Source organism: Rhea pennata, chromosome 5, assembly GCF_028389875.1.
Source record: "Rhea pennata isolate bPtePen1 chromosome 5, bPtePen1.pri, whole genome shotgun sequence".
NCBI classification, from domain to species: Eukaryota; Metazoa; Chordata; class Aves; order Rheiformes; family Rheidae; genus Rhea; species Rhea pennata.
Window position 1 is genome coordinate 43,143,067 of NC_084667.1, and position 20,662 is coordinate 43,163,728.

Consider the following 20,662-nt stretch of genomic DNA (forward strand, 5'->3'; position numbering starts at 1 on the left):
GTAAAAGAACTCAGTGTTTATTGAAAATAAGTGACTGCACAAACTGAATGATCATGGTAATACTGAAAAGAGCTAAAATAAGGACCCTATTATCAGAAGGCTCAGTTTGTTCCTTTTGACCTTTGGTTTCTCAATTACCTCTTTATTATTTGGCATTATGTTCTATTGGCCAGAGGCTGCTTCTATGATGATTTCCAGTACAAATTATCACCTTCAGAATAAGCTGCAGTGGTGGAGAATTCACTGTAAGGTGGCTTCCTTCCTTCCAAGGCATTTTGTTCCCCTCTGTGCTTGCATGTTAATTATGCACACACTGAAATTTATCTTCAGCCTTTTCCTTTTGAGAGCCTTTGGCCTCTGTTTTTGGAGTGATTCTACAGCAGGGAGGGGACAACGCAGAAACATTATGGCGTGGGACGGTCTGTGTGATCTCGCGGTTTAGTGAAAAAAACACTGGGACCGCGACAGCTAAAGCTGGATTTTGGGGTTTTCACGGATTTTGTGCTGGGGCGACTGGGATGACAGGGCCGAGGCCTGAGGCAGCCGCCCTCGGCCTGCGGCTGGAGCCCGCCCTGAAGGCAGCCCCAGAAGCGGCTGCGCAGCGCGGGCGGCCCGCGGTTCTACGGCTGTCCCGCGGGCCCTGCTTCCGCTGGCGAGGGCCGGAGCTCCCCCGAGGCCGGCGCCTGCCCCCGGGGCCCGCCGGCGCCCCACGGCCACTGCCGGCCGCTGCCGGCCGCTGCCCGCGCCGCGAGGCGGTGGCGGCGCTCCGCAGGCCCCGCCCACCGCGGCGCCAGGTCGGGGCGAGGGGGCGGGCGGGGAGAGGAGGTGCTGAGTCACGCTGGGACAGCAGAACTGCGGCGCGCGGAAGGCGGTACCGCCTGGCCCCACCCCCGCGCCCTGGGGCGCGTGTGTTGTTGCGGGGAGGGGGCGGGGCCAGGCGCGGGGGGCGGGCCGCGCTGTGCGATGACGCCGCGGGGAACTATAAAAGGCGGCGCGCAGCGCGGCCCCAGTTCAGACGCGTCGGCGAGGCAGAGCAGAGCGGGTTCCTGCTTCAACAGTGCTTGGACGGAACCGGCCGCGCTCGCGCCCGCCTCCCGCACAGCAGCGCCATGGCGACGCCCCCTTCCCAGGTGCGCCAGAACTACCATCAGGACTGCGAAGCGGCCATCAACCGCCAGATCAACCTGGAGCTCTACGCCTCCTACGTGTACCTCAGCATGGTGAGCCCCTAGGGCGGGGGGAGGGCGCCCCTGTGGGAGAAGGGAGGTGGAGCCTGCCTGTGAGGAGCATTGGGCCTGCCTGAGGTGAAGGGGGGACTTCAGACCCTATCGATGGGGGTGGGGGGGCTGTGGCTCCATCCGGCCGAGGAGCTGGCTATGGGGAAAGAGGGGACTTGAGGCCCGCCTGTGGGCAAGGCGAGGCGGCGTTCGTGCCTGTCGTGTGTGATGCCTGCCTCGAGGATGGTATGCGGGGGCGGGGAAGATGGGCAGCGTTGGGCTCCTACCGTGCGGCCTCCCCTCGGAAGGAGTCGGATCTGCCGCTTGCGGGGCCCTCCTGGGGGAGGGGGAAGTCGCGAGCCCTTGTGTCGGGGGCCCGCCCTGCGGGAGACGTTGGGCCGTGCGCTGCCCGCCGCGGGGAAGGCGTTGGGCCCTTCCGCGCGCCTCGGTCCGGAGGAGGTGGGGCCGCCGTTGGGCGGGTGCGTGCTAATGTCGCACCTTCCTCTGTGTGTGTTGGGGGGGAGCTTGCGAGGGGTAAAGGCCTAGCTAGGGCTGTGGGGCTGGCGCTCCCTTGCCGGCTTCTTCCCTTCTTGCCTTCTTCCCCTCGGCGGGGTCGGGCTTTCTTGCATGGGGGGAGGGGGGCGGGGTGCGCCGGGCGGCGCCTCCCCGGGGCGTGCCTCAGCCCTCTTGGGGGCCGGCTGCCTGCGAGTGGGAGTTTTTTTTAATGTGCTTGTTGAAGTGTTTATCTCCACGGCGAACCTCGGTTACACGTTAACAGCTCTTTCTTCGTCGCCCTTGGCGGACTTGTTATCAGCACAGGTCAGCAGCTGCCAAGCGGCTCTGCCCTTGGGGCTGGGCTGGATAGCGAGGGCTGTGTAATGAAGAGATTGGCACCTCTCCCACAGGCGCTTTTGTTTCTGAGGCAGGGTTTTTCATTCGTAGTTCCAAAATGAATTAGTTGGAAGTCATGGTTTCCTTAGAGCTGTGTTTGTCTCACTTAACATGAGAGTACAATTTTAGCTACAGCTGAGATGAATAATTTTGGGTCCAAACAGTGGCTCTGATATCTGCACAGCAATCTGTGCTTTAGGTGAGCAGGTAACTTGACACTGTAGTGTGTTATGGCATTTAAGTGTATAACTTACCTGCTTGCTTCTGTGTTACTATGAAGGTCACACCATGAGCTGTAATCTGAATGCAGCTGCGTTGGTGAATGATAGTGGTACACAAGCACCAATATCTTTCCTTGAAGCTCCTACACTGCTGGTCTAATGACAGTGAATTCTATGGCAGTTAGTCTTGTAAATAACTGGCAGCTGATACAAAGCTTTTCATTGAATCCTGCCCAATGTCTTTGACCAAAAAACAAACAAGCTGTGGATTAGCTTCCAACTGCTGGTACAGATGCTTTTTGACTTTAAATAAGACTCTTATATTTGCTGTTTAACTTGGACAAAATATGTTCAACTACTGTCTCTACAAAGTGTCACTCGTTTTCTTCAAAAGTAAAAAGGAATTTCCCAGTCTGCCTCAAGCCTAGTGAAGCATGGGATACTATCCCAGAAGTATCTTGAAGCTCTTCGCCACCTTTATTAACTTGTGTTAAGAAGCCTAACTTTGACTCGTGGTCACTGTTAAATGCAAACAAGGGGAGCAGGAGAAACTTCTGGTAGAAGAATTTGGTAGCGCTACACTTAATTTACTGTGGTGAGGCATTTCAGTGGTGCTCAGAGGAACAGGCATCTTTGGTCTCCTGAATACACTTAAATTGTTTGTTGCTTACTGAAAGTTTTGTTGCATTCCCTTACTTTGATTGCACTGTTGCTACCTTTAGTCTGGATTCAGCCATCTTAAAAAGGGCTAGTAGGAGGCATGTTTAAAGTCATACTACTGACCTGGACTTCCGTAACTGCTGGAATGAGACATTTTTTTTTCCTAAGCATGTGAATTCTTGTTTTCAGTCCTACTATTTCGACCGTGATGATGTGGCTCTAAAAAACTTTGCAAAGTACTTCTTGCACCAGTCCCATGAGGAACGTGAGCATGCTGAGAAACTGATGAAGCTGCAAAATCAGAGAGGTGGGCGTATCTTCTTGCAGGACATCAAGGTGAGAAAGCTATGGTTCAGGAGTGTATAGCACTGAACTAGACTTGTAGTCTGTCTTCAGGCTGAAAGGGGAGGGGTTTCTAGAGGATCACTTTGCTGGTAAAAACAGTAAATAAGTATACTGAATTGCTGGGACCTGCATCTGGTTCTCATGCTGCCTGTAATTCAGAAATACTAGAACAAAAAAAGATTCTTCTTGTAAGAAGAGGTACATACACCTAGCCCTGCAGCAGTTTCCTCAGAGAGGGAGGAAGGGGGAGGGTGCCTAGAACATGCTTTTTGTTCTTCTTGCCAGTGACTTCTCAAGATAGGGCCTTCTTGGTTCATTAAACTGTTCTGTAGAGATAACACTCCTGACTTGCTTGCCATGGGAGCATGAAGTAATATTAAGTTTTCAGAATGTTGCTATGACTTACTGCAAGATTTCATGGTACTTTCCTTGAAGTCACTTTAGGCTTAGAACAGCAGAAAACAATGTTACATGGTTATGGTTATTGTTATGCAAGACTTAACTCTTCATGGGTAGAAACAGCAAAGTGAGTGACAGATCTTCAGCAGAATCCTCTTGCTAAACTGAGTATTTTATACACCAGAATAGGTAAGTCTGGTCTTTACAACTTGCTTCATCTCTGAGATTCTATATATGGTTTACCTATGTAGATTGTTTAGGCTGCTAACTTGTGATGGGGGAGGAAGAAAGTAGCTCTCACTTACAGCAGTTTACAAAACCAGATGTCAGGATCTTAAGGGAATGTGGATAGATTTGGGACCTGCTTTCTGCAGGGTGTGTACTACATGGGAGTGCCAAGCTTGCATAAGATATCATAATGCCCAAAACTGTTCTTGGTCAAAGAATGAGTAGAAGATAGTGAAGAACCTCAGAATACTACAAGCTGTTTCTCTAAATAGTTGAATCTGATCTAGAAAACTTTGTGCAATACTGCTGCATGGGTGCTTACAGAAGCTATGGTCATGTGCTTCCCCTTTTAGAAGCCAGATCGTGATGACTGGGAGAATGGGCTGACCGCAATGGAGTGCGCTCTGCACCTGGAGAAAAATGTGAACCAGTCGCTGCTAGAACTGCACAAGTTGGCAACTGAAAAGAATGACCCACATGTAAGTGGATGGTGAAGCTGAGAATGTAGCTGTGCAATGAGTGGGGTTTGCATAGGTCTGATCCTGTGTGTTTTGGGGTGAACTGTCCTTGCTCTTTCTAAAGGTGAGCAGAGGTATGAACTAGTCATAGGGCCCTTGTAAAGGGAAGGGCCTGGATGTTAGGCTATACTGTGGCCCTTTGAGGACTGTTGTCACTGCTTTCTGGGAGAGGACCAATTGCAGCACCTTAGGGTGGCTAAGGCCTTCCTTTCAGAACAGTGGGTGCATGTGTTAAAATCTCTCTCCTGTTTTTAGGAACAGGAGGCACTGATGTGAACAGCCTTTTGGAGAGAAGGGGGAAAACATTAGCTCTACAGAAAAGACTTGCTTTTGAGGGGATAAGTTTTGATTTTTAAACCAATGGATGCCTGTTAGGCATTTTCCTCTTAGGATGAGGTTTTGTGGTCACTTTCTCTGAATATCTAGCATGAACGCTTTGGAACTTCATGTTTCTTCATAACATAAGTTTCTTCACAGCTGGAAGTTAACCTTGAAAAAACTCAACCCAGCCTTGCTAATAACCTTCCTGATATTAGAGCTACTGGAATGATACTAGTGTGTTACCCAGTATTTTCACAAGTACTATATGTAAGATTGAGGGAGGTAGAGGTGCTTTCTTTTTTTTTTAAAAAGAAACTTAGCTGGACCATTCTACTGCTGTAAATACTGAAATGTATGAACTGTATGTATGGAAGTTTCCAAGTAAGCTCAAAATATTCCTATTATCTATCTTGATGAGGAAAGGGGAGGGGTGCTTCCTGAGCTGCTTGTTGTGGATTGTACTGTAGGGCCCTGGATAAGCTCGCATATATCTGGTCCGCTTCTGGTACCGCTGAAGCGGAACTAAAGGTACCTGAGAAAAAGAAGCCTTTAGAAGCTGTAATTCTGTATCTTCTATTAGCCCTAGGGAAGATCAGTAGGAATTCTGTTACTGCATCAGCAGGTTAAATAGTATTCTGGCATAAAGGTAAACTCTCTTGTCTGCATTTCAGTTGTGTGACTTCATTGAGACTCACTACCTGGATGAGCAAGTGAAAGCCATCAAAGAGCTGGGTGACCATGTGACCAACCTGCGGAAGATGGGTGCGCCAAAATATGGCATGGCAGAGTACCTGTTTGACAAGCATACCCTAGGGGACAGTGACAATGAGAGCTGAAGTCTTGCCAAGAGCCACCCTGTTAGTTTCAGGGTGGGACTTCTACCTTGCTGCCCAGCAGTGTATGCATCTTCAGCTATCTAGATAAACAGTTCTCATGCTGTACCAAATATCATCCTGTTTCTCTTGTGTTTTGTGTACTGCTTTCCATCCAATAAAGTGACTTGGTTCAAGACGGCTTTTTCTGTTTCTCTCCAGAGTGAGAGGCCCCCATATATAAATTATGTTCCATAGTTTCCTGTGGGAATGTTATCTTAGGTTGGGCTTGGATGAAGGGATATATTTTAGAGGGATCAGATTTTACTTTGCTTAGCACTTACTTTTTCCATCCAGTGGGATCTACTACAGGAACTGATTGAAGTTGCATTCAAAATGACTTTGCCACAAAAGCTGCTGCTATAATGAATGTGCAAGGAACTGTATGGTGGCTTGTCCCCATGGATTTAGATGAAGTAACTGAAGGAGGGTGCCTCACCAGGTACCATGCATGTCTAAAATGTCATCACATTTTTCTCCACATGTACAAGTGCACTCTGAACCAAGACCTAAGAGCAGTGTACTGTAATCAGTCTAGATTGAAACAACAGTACTGCAGGAACTGAATCTAAGGCATTATATCAGGAGTCAGCCTGGGTGTGGTAGGGACTCCTGCCTAGGCTGAAAAGCTATACATAGAAGACAGAAGATACCTATAGTGAATGTGAGGCTCTAAAAAGGATCTGAGAGGAAATGGCCTGGAACAATTCATGTCACTGTTCTGTGTGATATCTACAGCTGTCCTTGAAGACTTTATTGTCCTTAAAGTAGGATAAATTTGTGACTTGTTTTTTGAATTTTTGCTGATGTGTAGAAACTAAAATGAGGAAATGAAACAGCTGGGCCTTGACTTCAGCCTTGCTTTTATTTTCTTAGGGAAGATTAGTCAAAACTCAAAGCTTTTAAATTGTCTGCTACCATCCAGACCACTTCCATGAATGCTTTCAAATCAGTGGCAAATGTAATGTGGAACTCAGAAAGGAGACAACAGGCTGGGTAAATGCCATAACTGCAGCCACTTGTTTGAACAGATACTTACCCTGCCTTATTCTGTCCTGTTTTTCCCCCCAATACAAGGGAAATCAAATAGACTGATATGCTAAAGCAGTACAAGTCTGTCTTGAGTAATGCAACTTTCTCATTTCAGTCCCTTTCTTTCCCTGGAATATCTTCTGTCAGTAGTCCAAGTCCTGCCCAGGCTTCCTGCACTGAGTCTTGTGACAGCTGTTCATGTAAGGCTTGAGCTCAGCTCTTCCTGCAATGAGGATGAGCAGGTATCTTTAGTAATTACAATGTTTTTCTACTTTGGTCTGTACTTGTGCTCCATGTTCTTGAGGCTGGCACCTCAAGCTAGAGCTCTGCTATTAGGTATTTGCAATACCTAGCAAAACTCCAAAATTTGTCATCAAGTTTTTTGTTCTTTTACTATAAATAGAGATTATTGTATAATGCTGCAACATGGAAGTTCTGTTTGGCCTGTTTTTGTACCTTAGGCCAGTAGCTGTGAGTCACTGGTGCTGGATTCAGCTGTGGCTGGACTCTTAACTGAATGTTCCAGCAGCATGTGGTGTGGCTGCCCTGCCCTTCTGTTAGGAGGATGAGTGCCAGTGTGGCTGAGTGTAAAGATACTGCAATACTGCTAATATGGCAGGTACCTTAACAGAGTAGGGCGTACCTCTTGGTCTCCTAGCTGTATTGATCTATCTGCTCTTCACATGTGCTTTCACTAGTTTCCAAGATCACCTCCATCAGCCCCACATAGTCACCCTCAGCTAGAGAGATGCCAGAGTCATTGGGGGAAGGGTTTTCTGTTCTTCTTGTCTCTTTTGTAGGGTGAATGTTAGTGCTTCCCTTTCCAGTATCTCTTTCAATCCCAGAAAGCTCTGCAGGATGCTGGTCTGGAGCATTGGCTGCATCTTCTGAACTTAGGCCAGGGGCATCAGGGCCTGTGTTCCCCACGCTGGACCTCTCTAGCACTGGAGAAGTCACAGGAGTGAATGAAAAGCAGAGGGAGGCGCTGCCTCCAGGTGTTTTACTGGGGGTGTGAAAAGCACTTGAATGATCAGAATTGGGGGTGGCAGCTGCTGCATTCTCCACAGTTAGCCAGGGTGGGTGGCAGCCTTTTAAGCTCTTCAGACTCTTGAAACTACCCCGCTTTTCATGGTCGGGGGACTCTGCTAGGAAGAGGAATTTAGGGCTCTCTGATGCAGTGGATTGAGCTCCTGGACTTCCTGTGGTGGCAACTTCTCTGCTTTTATTGTTAGAATTGTTCTTTTCTTCCTCTACTGTTACCACTAGAGAGTCAGGAGCTTTGCCTCGTTCTGCTGTTGGCCAAACAAATGTTTCCTTTACACCTGAGCCAATAGAGCTCTGGCTCTTGTATGTATCGCTCATCCTGGAAGGTGAGTTAGTAATGACATCTCGGAGAGAAGTTGAGCATGCAGCAATGCTAGAGAGTGCAGGGGGCTTCTTGCGGCCTTGACGTCTAGAAGGGAAGATCATGGGGATGGAGCTGATTGGTGTCTGTGGAGCGCTGTAGAAACCAGGTCTCTCATAGAATGGGGTTGATATGAAGGCATCAAACTCCCTCAGTTTTCCATCCTCACTATCCCATTGCTCTTGTGTGCTGGAGTCTCCCCTTGGCTGGTTGATGCTGCAAGGGCTTCCAGACTTGACCATGTCTTGATACGTATAATGGGAGAAGGGGGATGTGGGGTCTCCTCGCCTGCGCAGCAGATTCATCCGGGAAGAGGACCTGGTGAAGCTGGGTGACTGGACACCCAGGAGACGGCCCAGGTGTCCCAGTAATGGTGTGGAGTGGTTTGCCTCCTCATTCTCTTTAATTTGCTCCAGGGGCTGGAACTCCATCTCTTCTTTCTGCATGCTGGGGAAAGGCAAAACAGGCTGTTACACAGCAACAATATAAGGCAATTTCTGGTGGATTTGGTCAGCATTAGCAGAGGCTGGCAGCACAGGCAATGCTGCTGCGGGTGGTAAACCTCTGTCTTCCTGTGTTAAGGCAGATGGTTATTAAGGATGGCATAAGATACCCTTCATTAACAGGGATGCTTGTATCACAGTAGAGGAGGGGAGATAAGTGCTCAGAGGAACCTTTTTTTCCATGGAGGATGCTGGGTTTCACTTTGAGATGAGCCTAAAACTCTTATAGCAAGATTTCATAAGCTTTGGAGAAAGATGTTATTTTCTTAGACTGTATTGTATAATATCCTACATGATGCCTAATCCAAAGTGTAAATGTGGCCTGTTCTGACACTCTGTTTTCACTCACCTGATGTCAAAAGTTGAGCCAAGGAATGATGGGCGCTTGTACTCAGCAGTGGCTGCGGTGTAGGGTGGCTGGGGGTCAGGCTCATTCCAGTACAGGTCCTTCTCCAGAATGGGCAAATCCTGATGCATCTCATCGACTGCCATAAGGGAGACCTGCAGAGGACAACAGGAATGTCACAGTAGGCAAGTAACTGGAAGGAAGGAGATGTTAAAGGAGATGTGCAAGCAATGCTTACTAGGAAGGAAGAGCTCTATGGCCAGGACTGTGGCATTAGGAAAGACCATAGGTGGAGAGTTACTACAGGGAAGAAAGCAGAGGAAGCATTTTGAGGAACAGGGTGAAATGTTAGGGAGAGGCAGGAATGATGGGTCACTGAGGGGTAGTGAGGATATGAAAACAATTGAATTTGGATCCATAGTGTGGGTATAGCATGGAATAGGAGGGTTAGGTGGGCTGGAGTCAATCTCTGTGTAACTGCCAGGTGCTCAGGAGCACAAGCATATGCCAAAAGTCCTGTCTTCCCTGGTGAATGTGGGGTCTTCCTAACAAATCTCACCCCATATTCTTCCTGCAGCCTGGGATGTCTCCCTGGTTGCTGAGAGTTGGCTGCCTTCATAATCATACATGTAGGGAAGCCATATGCTCTCCTCGTGGTCACCTCAGCCACCTCCCTGTGGAGATCCTGGGGCCTTTCTTAACAATCAGCCACCTTCTCAAAGAGCTAGGAGAACAGGGATTGCCTCTGTGCCCTGCTGTGGGCATGGGAGGTGGATGGCAGAGGTACTGCAGGACAGCACTGTGACTGCACTCCTGACAGGGCTTGCTGAACCCTTGGGTGCAGTGCTGCTTCTGTGTTCCTCTGCAGGTTGGGATTATCTGTGGGATCTCGCCTCCACTTTACCTGCAAGTTCCTGTCGATGAGCCAGTTGGTTTCAAAGTCATCATCATCCTCCCCAAAGGGGTTGATGAGTTGCTCAGCCACCTGCATGTGGAGAGCACACAAGGGTCATGGGGATGCCTGCCCGCTTCCTTGTGGGGCAAAGGCTTGGTGGGCAGAGTCTGAAACTACACTCAAGGGGGATGAATTTGGAGCACTAGTGATCCTCTCAAAAAGGGGCAGATTAAAAATGGGGGCTTGCCAATATCTGGGAGTCCTTGGTGCTGGTGCGCACATTTGCAGTGGGACAGGTAACAAACAGCCTGTGGCTCACAGCCTTTCTGCCACTGAAAATCACACATAATACTCTGCAGGCAAAGCGTGCCCCACTGCTTCTCTTCTCCCCTGAACTAGCGAGGCCCAAAATACAGGAAAGACGGATCTATTCTCCAGGATGAGGCACTCAGAAACTGTGTCAGTCTTGACAACACCCTCAGCCCCTTTTTGGTGCTCTGAGTGCCAGCACCTGGCATGTTGCTTGTAGGCCAGAAAAACACAGCTGGAGATGCTGGTGTGCCGAAACTGGGAAAAACCCTTGTCTGGGTCTGATTCCAGCTCCAGGCATGTTTTCTTTGACTTACCTTTAGCCAGCCAGCATAGAAGAAGAACTGCAAAAATGTAAACACAGGCACAAAGAGATCTAGTTCATGGCCAGGGTAGGCCTTTTCTGGGTCCAGGAACTGCCGCCCGATCAGACATGCCAGGAAGAAGCTGTAAACAGCCACGGTCACCACCTGAGAAAGAGGCCAGAGAACACACCAGAGGAGCTTGAGATCCCAGCTTGCTCACCCAGCACCTCTCCTCTGTTCCACCCCACACTTCTCCGTACTGCAGCAAGCTGCAGAGTTGCTGACTCTGCGGCCTTTTGAAAATCTTGTACTGAATTGTGACAAGCTTGTCCTCTGCTCTTTTCAGGAAGATGCATTTCCACTGAAGAAAGTTTTAAGTGTAACGTTGTATTACGTTGTATTTCATTCCACAGTGTTCCTGGAATTACCTCTGTGTAGGCATCACAAAAAGATGGTAGCAGAAGGCAGCACCTGATATCCTGGACAGACACAGCTTGAACAACTGTCATGTGGCTGGTGAACTGCTGAGCTAAGGGGTGCTGTAAGCTCTTCTCATTCTTGCCCCTGACTCTCCCAAAAGCAGCCCTGACACCTCTGTGGCTCAGCCTGTGCTGTCACATACTGTGTTCAAGTCAGCGAGGGGAGACTTTAGCAGTGCTGGCAGCTCTGAACAGGCTCCTTCCTTCCTGTTCCTCATGCTGAGCTGTTTTATATTTGCCTACTTGCTTGTCCAGATTTCAAGCCACAGTGTGCTTCATGCTTTTCTCTGTGATCATGGGACTGGAAACTTCCCCCTTTTAAATTAACAGTAGTGAGGACTCTCGCATGGTCTCTTGATGCCCCAAGCAGGATGTTTCAAAACAAAAACATATCATCACAAGACTTGCAAGCTAGCTGTGCAGCTCCCCACAGTGAACAGTGCATGGATATTTTACGATGGGCAGGATTACAGAGAGCTCAATTGCAGTAACAGACTTTGCGATATGGATGGGCATCTATAGAAAAATGTTCTCTGCATTCTCAAATGCAGTGAGTACCCTGGCTAGGCTCTCTAGCAAAGTGCCTTACTAACCTCTACAGGCATCCAGGATGAGGCTGCAAGAGGAGCTGCCATTCTGGGCTCAGTGTTCTCTGCAGCTTGTCCTGGCTTTGCTTTGTGGACCTGGACTCCAGTTGTACCTCCCCTGTCTGCTCCTCAGTTCCTTCCTGACCACCTCTGTAGCTGAGACTCCCCTTAGTGCTCCCTGGATAGGGCTTTGGCAGAGTTGTGCTCTTTTTCTCAGGGGCCTGTACTCACATGTGAGTGCTGACAGTGGGGCATTGGCTGAGCCTGTTGGCAGGGGGCTGCAATGCTGTGCCAGGTGCAGAGAGGCAGTGTGCCAACCTCACCCCAAAGGCAAATGTGGGATGGAAGTGCAACACATCATGCTATTGCTTTTTTTCCCTAGCATGCACTGTGGTCTGTGCAGGAATATATTCTCCATTAACCTTCAGTAATGCATGAACACGAGAAGTTCTCATTTCACAGTGGAGTGCATTAGTGTTATCTGAGCAGCAGGGTTGTATGAGGTAAAGGACCAGTTTGGTGCCAGAATGTCTGCGGTTGCATCCAGGGAGGTATATAACAGCTAAGTACAGGCACACAGCTCTCCTCCATGCACCTCCAGGTGCATGGAAGAGTGGGTTACATACATGGGGGAGCTGGCAAAGGTAGGTATAGATGAAGGGTCCAAGTATATGTAGCATCAGCATGATCCATGTGTGGAGTATGTGTGTCAGTGGGGGCTCCCTAGCAGCATGGGCAGTGTGTGCAGACAGGCAGTGGATCAGCAGGTGCGGGGGATCCCATTCTTACCTGGGTATAGACCAGGGGGATGCTGATCCAGTCATACCCATAGAGCCGCCCGCACTGGCTGCGCAAAGTGTTGAGCTCCTGTAGTGGGGAAGAGGAATGGAGTGTTGGCATAAACCTCCCGTCTCCTCACTGCAGACACTCACTCTCCAGCCTGCTTCCCCTTCACTGATCTGGCCTGCCCCCTCCTTTTCACACCTCCTCTGAAAGGGGGCACTCAGCCATGGCTGCTGTTCCCAGCCTTTCCCCATCAGATCAACAGTAGGGGCTCCAGCTTGCCCTGGAGGAACTCCTTGCTGCCTGGATGTCTCCATCTGAGCCCAGGCTCCCTTCCTCACTTATAGCAGAACTTATCTCCTCACAAAATGAGCAGCTTAACAGATTAGGCAAGAAGTGCCTCAGAAGTGCCCGTCTCTGTCTCCTGACTACCCACTGTGCCTAGATAAATAGCCCAGAGGGAGACACCTACCTCTGAGCAGATGAATCTCACTCCAGGTGACAGAAACAATGTGATTCTCTTTGCACATGAATGCCAAGGGATGAACTGCTCTAAAATCTTTCTCTTCTGTAGCTGAGCAGGGATCATTGACAGTCTTGCCCACCGAGCATGGCCTGCTTCCTAGGACAATCCATTTTTTTCTACCATGAAGTCCTCTGCAGGGACCTTGGCTGCTATCATGCCTTTGAATCGTCCCTGTCTCTTTCCAGGCATGTGCTGTGCTTCCTTGCAGCTTCTGAGCTGTGTCCTAGAGAACTCCGTTGGCTGCTGCAGATGGCTGCTCTGGAGTCTGTGAAAGCTGACTGTATGAAGGAGAGCTGATGCTTGGCCTGCTATGTGGGTGCCTGCCATTACTACATCTAGATTTGAGTCCCATCGTTCCTCTCACATTCAAGAAAGATGTCACATTTCCCTCATCTCTATTGCATGTGACCTTGCTGCCTTATGCCAGCAGGTCACCGAAAGCTCTGCTCTGCCCTTACCTGGGGAGGCTAGTGGGTGGTAGGGAACATTTCCCATTAAAGTTAATGTAATGTAAGCCTGGCCTCAGGGCCAGGCTTAGCTCACTGTCTGGAAGTCCCATCTCATCATCCCTATTTCTTGCCAGACTTCTGGAAATACCTGTAGTTCCACCAAGGGAAGAGGACAAGAATCTTAGACAGTTGCTTGCTGCCTCTATCACTCACATTCAGGATGCCCTGGAGCAGCACACTGTCCCGAATCCTCCCCTCATTCCGTGCCTTCACGGCCAGATTGGAAAACCACACACATGGGATCCAAAACTTGTTGTGGGGGGAATTCAAGCTCTCAAACTTCTTGTGTTCTTCTGCTGTCATGAGGCCTAAGTGGAAAAGAGGAGACAGGAAAGAGATGGCCACAGGGGGCAGAAGGGAATTAACTTGATCTGAAATGAAAACATCTAAATTTCAGACGGCCACCTTAGCTCTCCTTATAATCAGAGGAAAGACACAGGCATTCAGTCTTTGGGAGACACCTAAAGGAGGACAAGTCTTCCTGTTAGAACATTGAGTTAGAGAGGTGTGAGGGGCAGAATTCATCTCTTTTCATTTTAGATGTCTGCAGCATATCTTTCTTTGCACCATCATGTTCCACATCGTCCCACTGGCTGTGGGGATCAGTCACCTTCTTTACTTCAGTCATTTGTGGAAAATAGGATAACTTGTGTTCTAGAAGTGCCTGTTTCTCTCCCTGGATTGCAAAGGCAGCCCAGGTGATTAGGCAAATACAGACATCTGCATTTGGGCAGACTGGGAGGTGCTTGAGAAATGTCTTGGGAGAGGTTTCAGGGAGCCCTACGGGGCTACTGTTCAGGCCAGAGGCTCTCAATTCCCATTTTCCCAGTGGACAGTTGTTGCCCTGAGGGAGGGCAAACATCCTACTTAGCAGAGGTCCACTTGTGCCGTAGACCCGTGCACGGGGTCATTTATTCCAGATAGCTCTGCTTTTCCTGTATACTTGCTTGGTGCAGGATGAGCAGCTGCCAGTGAAATTGCTGCACCATGGTTACACTGATCTGATCAGCCAGGGCTGCTCTGTGATCTGCAGCATCTCTGCATTCACAAACCAGACCTCGATAGCCTCCCTATGTAAAAAATTTGGGCAAAAGACCCTTCATCGTCCAGACTGCCTTTCAGCCATCAGCAGGAATACATGTGCTGTGCAATAGGGAAACATGAATGGTTGTTTATTTGGGCAGAGCAGATTGGGGCAAAGGCAGATGCTTAGCACCTGCAGCAGACATTAGCTGAGCACGTTGCAGTGCTGTCTTTACTCTAGTCTGGAGGTTACAGGGCCTCTTCCAGGGCTCTTTGCCCCAAGCAGAGGAGCAGAGTACCGTCTGCCTGGCGCCAGAGATGTGCAGAAGACAGTAAAAGTACTGACCTGCCCTCACAACGTGCTCCATGCTGGGAAAACGCTTGTAGACAGCAGTGCTGACTGAGCGCAAGATCAGCACACTGCAGAGGTTGCTGTAGCGCATGAGGGTGCGACGCAAGAGCCGCCCATACTCGTCCTCCCCGTCCACATTGCAGGAGACCAGGTTCATGATACGGTCAGGCCATGGGATGCTCTCATACTGTGCCCACCAGCGGGACACCACCAGAGCCACGTAGAAACCTAGAGATGAGCTGAGTAAATTAGCCATCCTAAAGGAGTGGGAGATGTGTGTTCTTATGTGAAGAAAGGCTGGTACTGCTTCTACAGGGACAGGTACAGGCATGCCTAGAGGGCAATTCAGATCTTCATGCAAAGTTAGAGTGGGCAAGCCTGACTTCCCCAGCTTATTTTGTGCTATTTGGTCCCTTCCCTCCTGGCAGAGCCCAGAACATGTTTGTACATCTGGACAGCGCAAGCTGTGTGCTGGGGGCATCCCTCACAGCTGGGACAGGAACTGATATACTCTCCATGGGGTGGGTTGCAAAAGCAGAGTGAGGGATCTGCTCAATGAATTCCGCATGCCTGCAGAGCTATATCCAACCAGAGAGAAGAAATACTGTCCCTTTCCCCTCCCCACATATTCAGAAACAGAGTTTGTTACCCAGTACAAAGGACACAGGTATCAGCTCAGCATAGTTGTTGCAGTAGAGTGCCAACTTCTCAAACATCAGCCTTTGGCTCTCACTCAGGATCAGCCTGAAAAGGAGAAACAGCAGCATCAGCCTCAAAGAAGAGGATAGGAGTCTGGCAAGGGAAGCCAGGCCTGGGCAGCGACAACACTGACACACTGTGAGCCTGGGAGTTTTCTGGGTGAGCAGCCCCTATGAGCAGGGGACATCAGCACACATTCCCCCTGGGAAAGCACACCTGCAACACTCTGCTGCCCCATCCACAGGAGCCAGAAGTGGTCACTGACAGAGAGTTGTGGTAAGTGATATAGTCTGACATCAGGGACTGACTATGCGTTTCTCACTCAGGAGAGTGTTATCTGATATTGGGTTTGCCACAGAGCTTGAATGTGCACCGCAGCTCTTTAATATTCTGCAGTCCAAGCCCTGCTCATGCCAGCACTGGCTGTTGTGACATCTTCTTGGAGCTGCTTTTCCTGCCCCCGTGCCGCATCTGTGCACATTGACCTGGCTAGGGGAGCTCCCTGGCTTTCCCCACCAAAAACAGATCAGCCACTGATTACCGCTGCCTCATTACATATCTGTGGCTCTAAAGTTGATGTCTGCTCTTAGAAATGTACCCAAGGCATCACCTGTTGTGTGAGCAAGGGAAACTCCCTCCTAAAGCTCTGCATTTTGGGGCAACTCCAGTACTAGCCTAGACCTGGGCTCCACTGATCCACACATCATTCTTATGTGCATAATTATCCAAGGATAATCCATCCAGGGACGAGAAGCTATGTCTCTACCCATCTTGGAAAATGGAAGTCTGTCAGCTGCTAATACACTGAGCAGCTAACATATTGGAGCAGTGAGGAAAGGCCTTTCTTTTCCTGACTTCTCAGCAGATGAGAGGGGCAGTTCCTGTCTACCCTGGAGGAGAGGAACTCTGCACTTGCGAATGCAGGCTGGCCAGTAGCTGGTCGGCTCCTCTTCACCAGGACTGCTGTCCCAATCCTGCATTGCTTGGTTGTTGTGCTCCAGGACAGGATAAGAGTGAAGGGCTATGTTAGTGCTGGAGTGAAAGGATACTCACCTGTAGACAAGACTGATGGTGAAGTAGAGAGTGATGAAGATAAGGAACTCTGAGTAGAGGAGTTTGTAGATGCTTCCTTTCCATTGGAGCAGGAGCTGTGAGAAGGTGCCTAGGCGGGCATCGGCCACACGGTTGGTGTATGTTACTGTCATTGAAGATCCTGGTGGAGACACAAAAAAGGGAGATGCTGGGTCTGCCAGCAAGCCTGCAGAGAGGGAGGAGACAAGGACAACCCCAGCATCCCAACAAGCAAGCATGAGGAAAGGAAGGAAGCAAAAAGACAGTAATAAAAAGGGACAGAAACAATGAGGTGAGATCAAAATACAGGTAAGACTGAGTAGGATAGAGACAGGAAAAAAAATGGTGGGCAATTATTTTGATGAGCTTTCCATCTTTTCCCTGTCCTTGAATTAACTGCGTGTGAGCTGGTTACAATGACAGAGAACATATTTGTTGATGAAGCCCCAGTTTTTAGTGTTTAATTGTCAGTGTGGAGCTGGTTGGTTGGAGCGGACAGGATCCACATGATACTTCTCTCTTTCACAAAATGGCTGTTTAAGGTTAATTCTCAAGGTCACAAAGTCCAAAGTTGCTTTTTGTTGTTGTATTTACTTCAAATAAGTTGTTTGTGCAAACCTGCTTGTCAAGAAGCATCTTCCTGGACTACTGCTGACAAATAAACCCCAAAGGAAAGCAAGAACCCAGGAAAAAGATTTCTCAGTACTGACCCAAATGGAAGTACCTTTGGAGATTTGACAATTTTTGTAACACCTGCCCAACAAGTACAGCTATCTCTAAATTTGGGTTGAAGACTGTGCCTGGACTATGCTGGTCCTAGTCCTGCAGGCAGAACTACCCTCCCTATTTGAGACTGAGAGACTGAGTTTGACCAGGCTCATGGAACACAAATTCTAAGAACTCCATCTCCCCTCTCCTCCAACTGTACATTGCACAATAAATCATACTAGAAGGAAAACAGACCAGAATGTAATCCAGGATGTTATGTTGACATTTGTCTAACAGAGGCACTAACGTTGATAGTTCAGGGGCCTTTAGCTCTTCTCTGAATGATGGAGGCAAAGAAACATTTCAAGGGGCAATTGCTTAATTACTGGTCTGCAGCAACAGCTGAAGGCAGGGGAGATTGGGTCCATGCTTCTAATCTAAGTATCTCAGTGAAAGGCCTACAGTTAGGTGGGGACAGCTCAGGTCCCAGCGAGCTGGTGCTCCGAGGAGAGGATGTGGAAAAACAGTGAAGTCTGTTCTGCTTGCTATTTCAACCAAATAGCATATTTGTCCTGGCTTTGGCTTCTTGGCTTGCTCCTCCTTTGGGTTGCACTTTTATAACCCTCTTTGCGAGGCCCCCCCCATATCAGATGGGCAGAGCTGGCACCTGCCCTGCCAAGAACTCCCCAGCTGCACAGACGTGCCTTTCACTAGAGTCTCATGTACATTCATGCCATTTCCATGTGTATTTCTGGCCAGTGCATGTAATTTAGAGGAGTATTTTTAAGTGCCCTAGGCACTGCACACATGAGCTATACAGATGAGAAATGTATACAAACACACACACATTCGTTGGGGGCTGCTTACAGGAATCTGGCTGTAAGCTATGCTTTGGGTCTTGAAAGTGCTCAGGGAGACTCTTCATTGCGTAATTCAAATACAGATTCACTTTTTACCAAACATGGAAAACTTCAGCTCTTGTCCATGTAAATAATGAATGTCACCCACCTCCATGCAGTTCTGCCTAGGCATAGAATATGCAGCTTTTCCCAGTGCTTTTTCCTCCAGCCATGAAGGCAGTTCCTTGTCTGCCTGCCAGTCTGTGTGAGACTGCCCTGGGATGTAACTTGGCAGCTGGCACACTTGAGTACCATTTGTGGTTGAGGTATGTGGTGTGAGGTGGCTCACCACAGCATGGGCACTGGCACATCAGAGTCATCTGGGGAGGAAGACCTATCCCCTGTGTGTGAGCCCGCACAGGCTGCTCCCCATGGCACTGTGGGAGAGTGCGATGCCGCTGCCTCTGCATGTCTGGTCCTAGTCACTGCCTGAATCAGCCTGGCTGATCTGTTTGCACTAACCACCGCCTCTGGATCTCAGCTGACACTAATGAGACTGTAGCAGTCCACAGCAATGAAGAGTCCACAATAGAAAGACAGGCAGATTTGCCTGTAGCAGGTGTATTACCCACAGCATAACACCAGAAATGGATATGATCACCCGCTGCAAGTACAGAGAATAAATAGATACAGTGGAGAGATGGAGTGAGAGAAGGAGTGATGAGTTCACAAACACATAGAAAGATAGATGGATCAATCAGCTAAAATTTGAAGGAATCTGTCCGCTCTTGTGAAGACAAGATACTTACAGTCATGGGCTCCTGAGCAGCACTGGAGACTATGGAAGTTTGGTCCTGCAGGTGTCCTTGCTTGGTCCTTTGTGGCCCACACCACGGCCCGCCTCCTCTTGCCCCCTTGGCTCATGTGGGGATTGAACCTGATGGAAACGGTGCACTAAGGAGCCTGAAACCCACTTGGGAGCTGCAGCCGGTCACTTGATTCTATAATCCTTCCTCATTACAAAGGAGACTCTGTTGTCTTTTGCCCTGTTCCTTTCTAATCTTCTGAGTAAGCCCTGTGTGTTTATAGAGGCGGCTGAAGGAGGGGGAGGAAGGGCTGGCTGCTTCACAGCTGCTGCTGCTGCTAACTCCTGGCACAGCCGTGGTGGCTGCCAGAAGGGAGGCATTTTCCTTTAATTCTTTCCTGTTTGGTCCCACTCTCTGTGTCACAATCTCACAGGAGCTTCAGGAGACTAAGTAGGGCTGGAATTTTCCATAAATGCTATAAAATGTGTCCTCCTTAGGGGCTGTGTGGCCCTCTCTTCCCTGGGTGTTCCTAGCTCCTTGGATCTGTGAGACCCTCCTCTGTACTCAAAGTCTCCTTTGGAAACACCTGGCTCATGCTCTCTCCAGATCTCAGCAGATGTTTCTCTGTAGTGTTCCCCCACCTTCCTCACTGTCTCTTCTGTCCCTAGGTGAGTTTGTCATCTCTTCCAACTTGTGGTCTGGGTGCTGGGGACTTCCACTTTGCCACTGACTCTGAGACTCTTTCCTTGTGTTCGCTTTCTTTGCTGTTTGCTTTTCCAGCAGTGCTTCTGGGCTGTCACTCCCCTTCCTTGCATGCTACCCTGGGAAACAGAGCTCCTCACCCTTGTCCATAACCCAGAAAACTCTTTGCCTCTGTCTCTCCTGGGCTTACAGTCACAAGGCTCTCCTCAAGTCCTCATTCCTTTTTCTACCTCTAAGCTGTCCCTCACAAACATAACCATTTCTCTCTTCCCCTGTCTGGTGTGGGATCCTTTCTCTTTCCTGTCAAGCCCACTTTTAAGAGGCTTTTCTTCCATGAGCCTTTGATGCAAGGTCCTTTCCCACCAATTTAGCCTCTCTGTGGCATACATACTTCTTGATCAGTATGGTACACAAAATGCTTTGCTATTTGAAATGCAATGTGAGGCAGGCTTCTGGACCACCAACTATATGCTCATGGGAACAAGGCTTTGTCTAACACACAGGCCTTTAGGACCTGTGTCTTTCCATCTCCTTTCTACTCAGTCATTTGGGAATTTGTCTCTATTGACCAAAGGATGATTGGGCATGGTAACAGTATGTGCCAGTATGGGGGTGGGAGTGCAGCTGTAAGAAGTACCACTGTTACAAGGGAGCAAGGCCAGGCATATGGCAGGATTGCAGTGAAGGGAGGGAGATTTCATCAGGGTGTCTGTGGAGCAGGGAGGTGCATCACAGATGAGGCAGCTTGTCATGATGCATGAATCTACGTCTTCGGCTTCTCCTGATGATACTAAGCTCCTCTTTATAACTTTAGGCAATTAGTGCCACCCCACAGAATCCAGTTGCCTTTTCAGAGATGCTGCTCACCTTCCACTAACCCCTGGTGCCTAAGGCACCTAGACACTCATATTTCCTCCAGTCAGTGTTTGCAGAGCTGCTACAGCTTTTATGGGCTCCTAGAGACAATGAGCTGCTGAGATCCTTAAGCCAAGCTGTAGCCCTATCTCAGCACCTGTGCCCGACTTCACAGGTGTGCTCTGACCCTTCTGGTCACTGTCATTTTGCCAGCTGTGTGCCACTGTGAAGGGGGAGCATAGGTCTGTCCTGCTAC

General features: G+C 49.2%; 2 protein-coding genes across 2 annotated transcripts; one reads left to right on the forward strand and one right to left on the reverse strand.

The window, feature by feature from the left end:
* The first annotated feature begins 1,000 nt into the window (after positions 1 to 1,000).
* FTH1 (ferritin heavy chain 1) lies at positions 1,001 to 5,809 on the forward strand. The gene is made up of 4 exons (XM_062576712.1): positions 1,001 to 1,220; positions 3,179 to 3,325; positions 4,315 to 4,440; positions 5,472 to 5,809. Exons 1-4 carry the CDS (start codon positions 1,110 to 1,112, stop codon positions 5,634 to 5,636), a joined length of 549 nt encoding a protein of 182 aa, XP_062432696.1. The 5' UTR covers positions 1,001 to 1,109; the 3' UTR covers positions 5,637 to 5,809.
* A 1,549-nt stretch (positions 5,810 to 7,358) lies between these two features.
* LOC134141079 (bestrophin-1-like) lies at positions 7,359 to 16,630 on the reverse strand. The gene is made up of 9 exons (XM_062576999.1): positions 16,479 to 16,630; positions 15,376 to 15,470; positions 14,721 to 14,954; positions 13,505 to 13,659; positions 12,323 to 12,400; positions 10,480 to 10,632; positions 9,863 to 9,943; positions 8,962 to 9,113; positions 7,359 to 8,556 (listed from the first exon to the last, which is right to left on the reverse strand). The coding sequence occupies exons 1-9, from the start codon at positions 16,628 to 16,630 to the stop codon at positions 7,359 to 7,361; spliced, it is 2,298 nt and encodes a 765-aa protein (XP_062432983.1).
* Positions 16,631 to 20,662: the final 4,032 nt, after the last annotated feature.

What these genes read in the sequence shown, in the direction of transcription:
- FTH1 (XM_062576712.1), top strand. Translation starts at nt 1,110, where the DNA reads ATGGCGACGCCCCCTTCCCAGGTGCGCCAGAACTACCATCAGGACTGC. An exon ending in TCTTCTTGCAGGACATCAAG is followed by an intron (nt 3,326 to 4,314) that starts GTGAGAAAGCTA and finishes TTCCCCTTTTAG; the next exon opens with AAGCCAGATCGTGATGACTG. An exon ending in CTGAAAAGAATGACCCACAT is followed by an intron (nt 4,441 to 5,471) that starts GTAAGTGGATGG and finishes TCTGCATTTCAG; the next exon opens with TTGTGTGACTTCATTGAGAC.
- LOC134141079 (XM_062576999.1), bottom strand. Translation starts at nt 16,630, where the DNA reads ATGACAGTAACATACACCAACCGTGTGGCCGATGCCCGCCTAGGCACC. An exon ending in ACCATCAGTCTTGTCTACAG is followed by an intron (nt 15,471 to 16,478) that starts GTGAGTATCCTT and finishes TCTCCTTTTCAG; the next exon opens with GCTGATCCTGAGTGAGAGCC. An exon ending in ACCTGTGTCCTTTGTACTGG is followed by an intron (nt 14,955 to 15,375) that starts GTAACAAACTCT and finishes GCTCATCTCTAG; the next exon opens with GTTTCTACGTGGCTCTGGTG.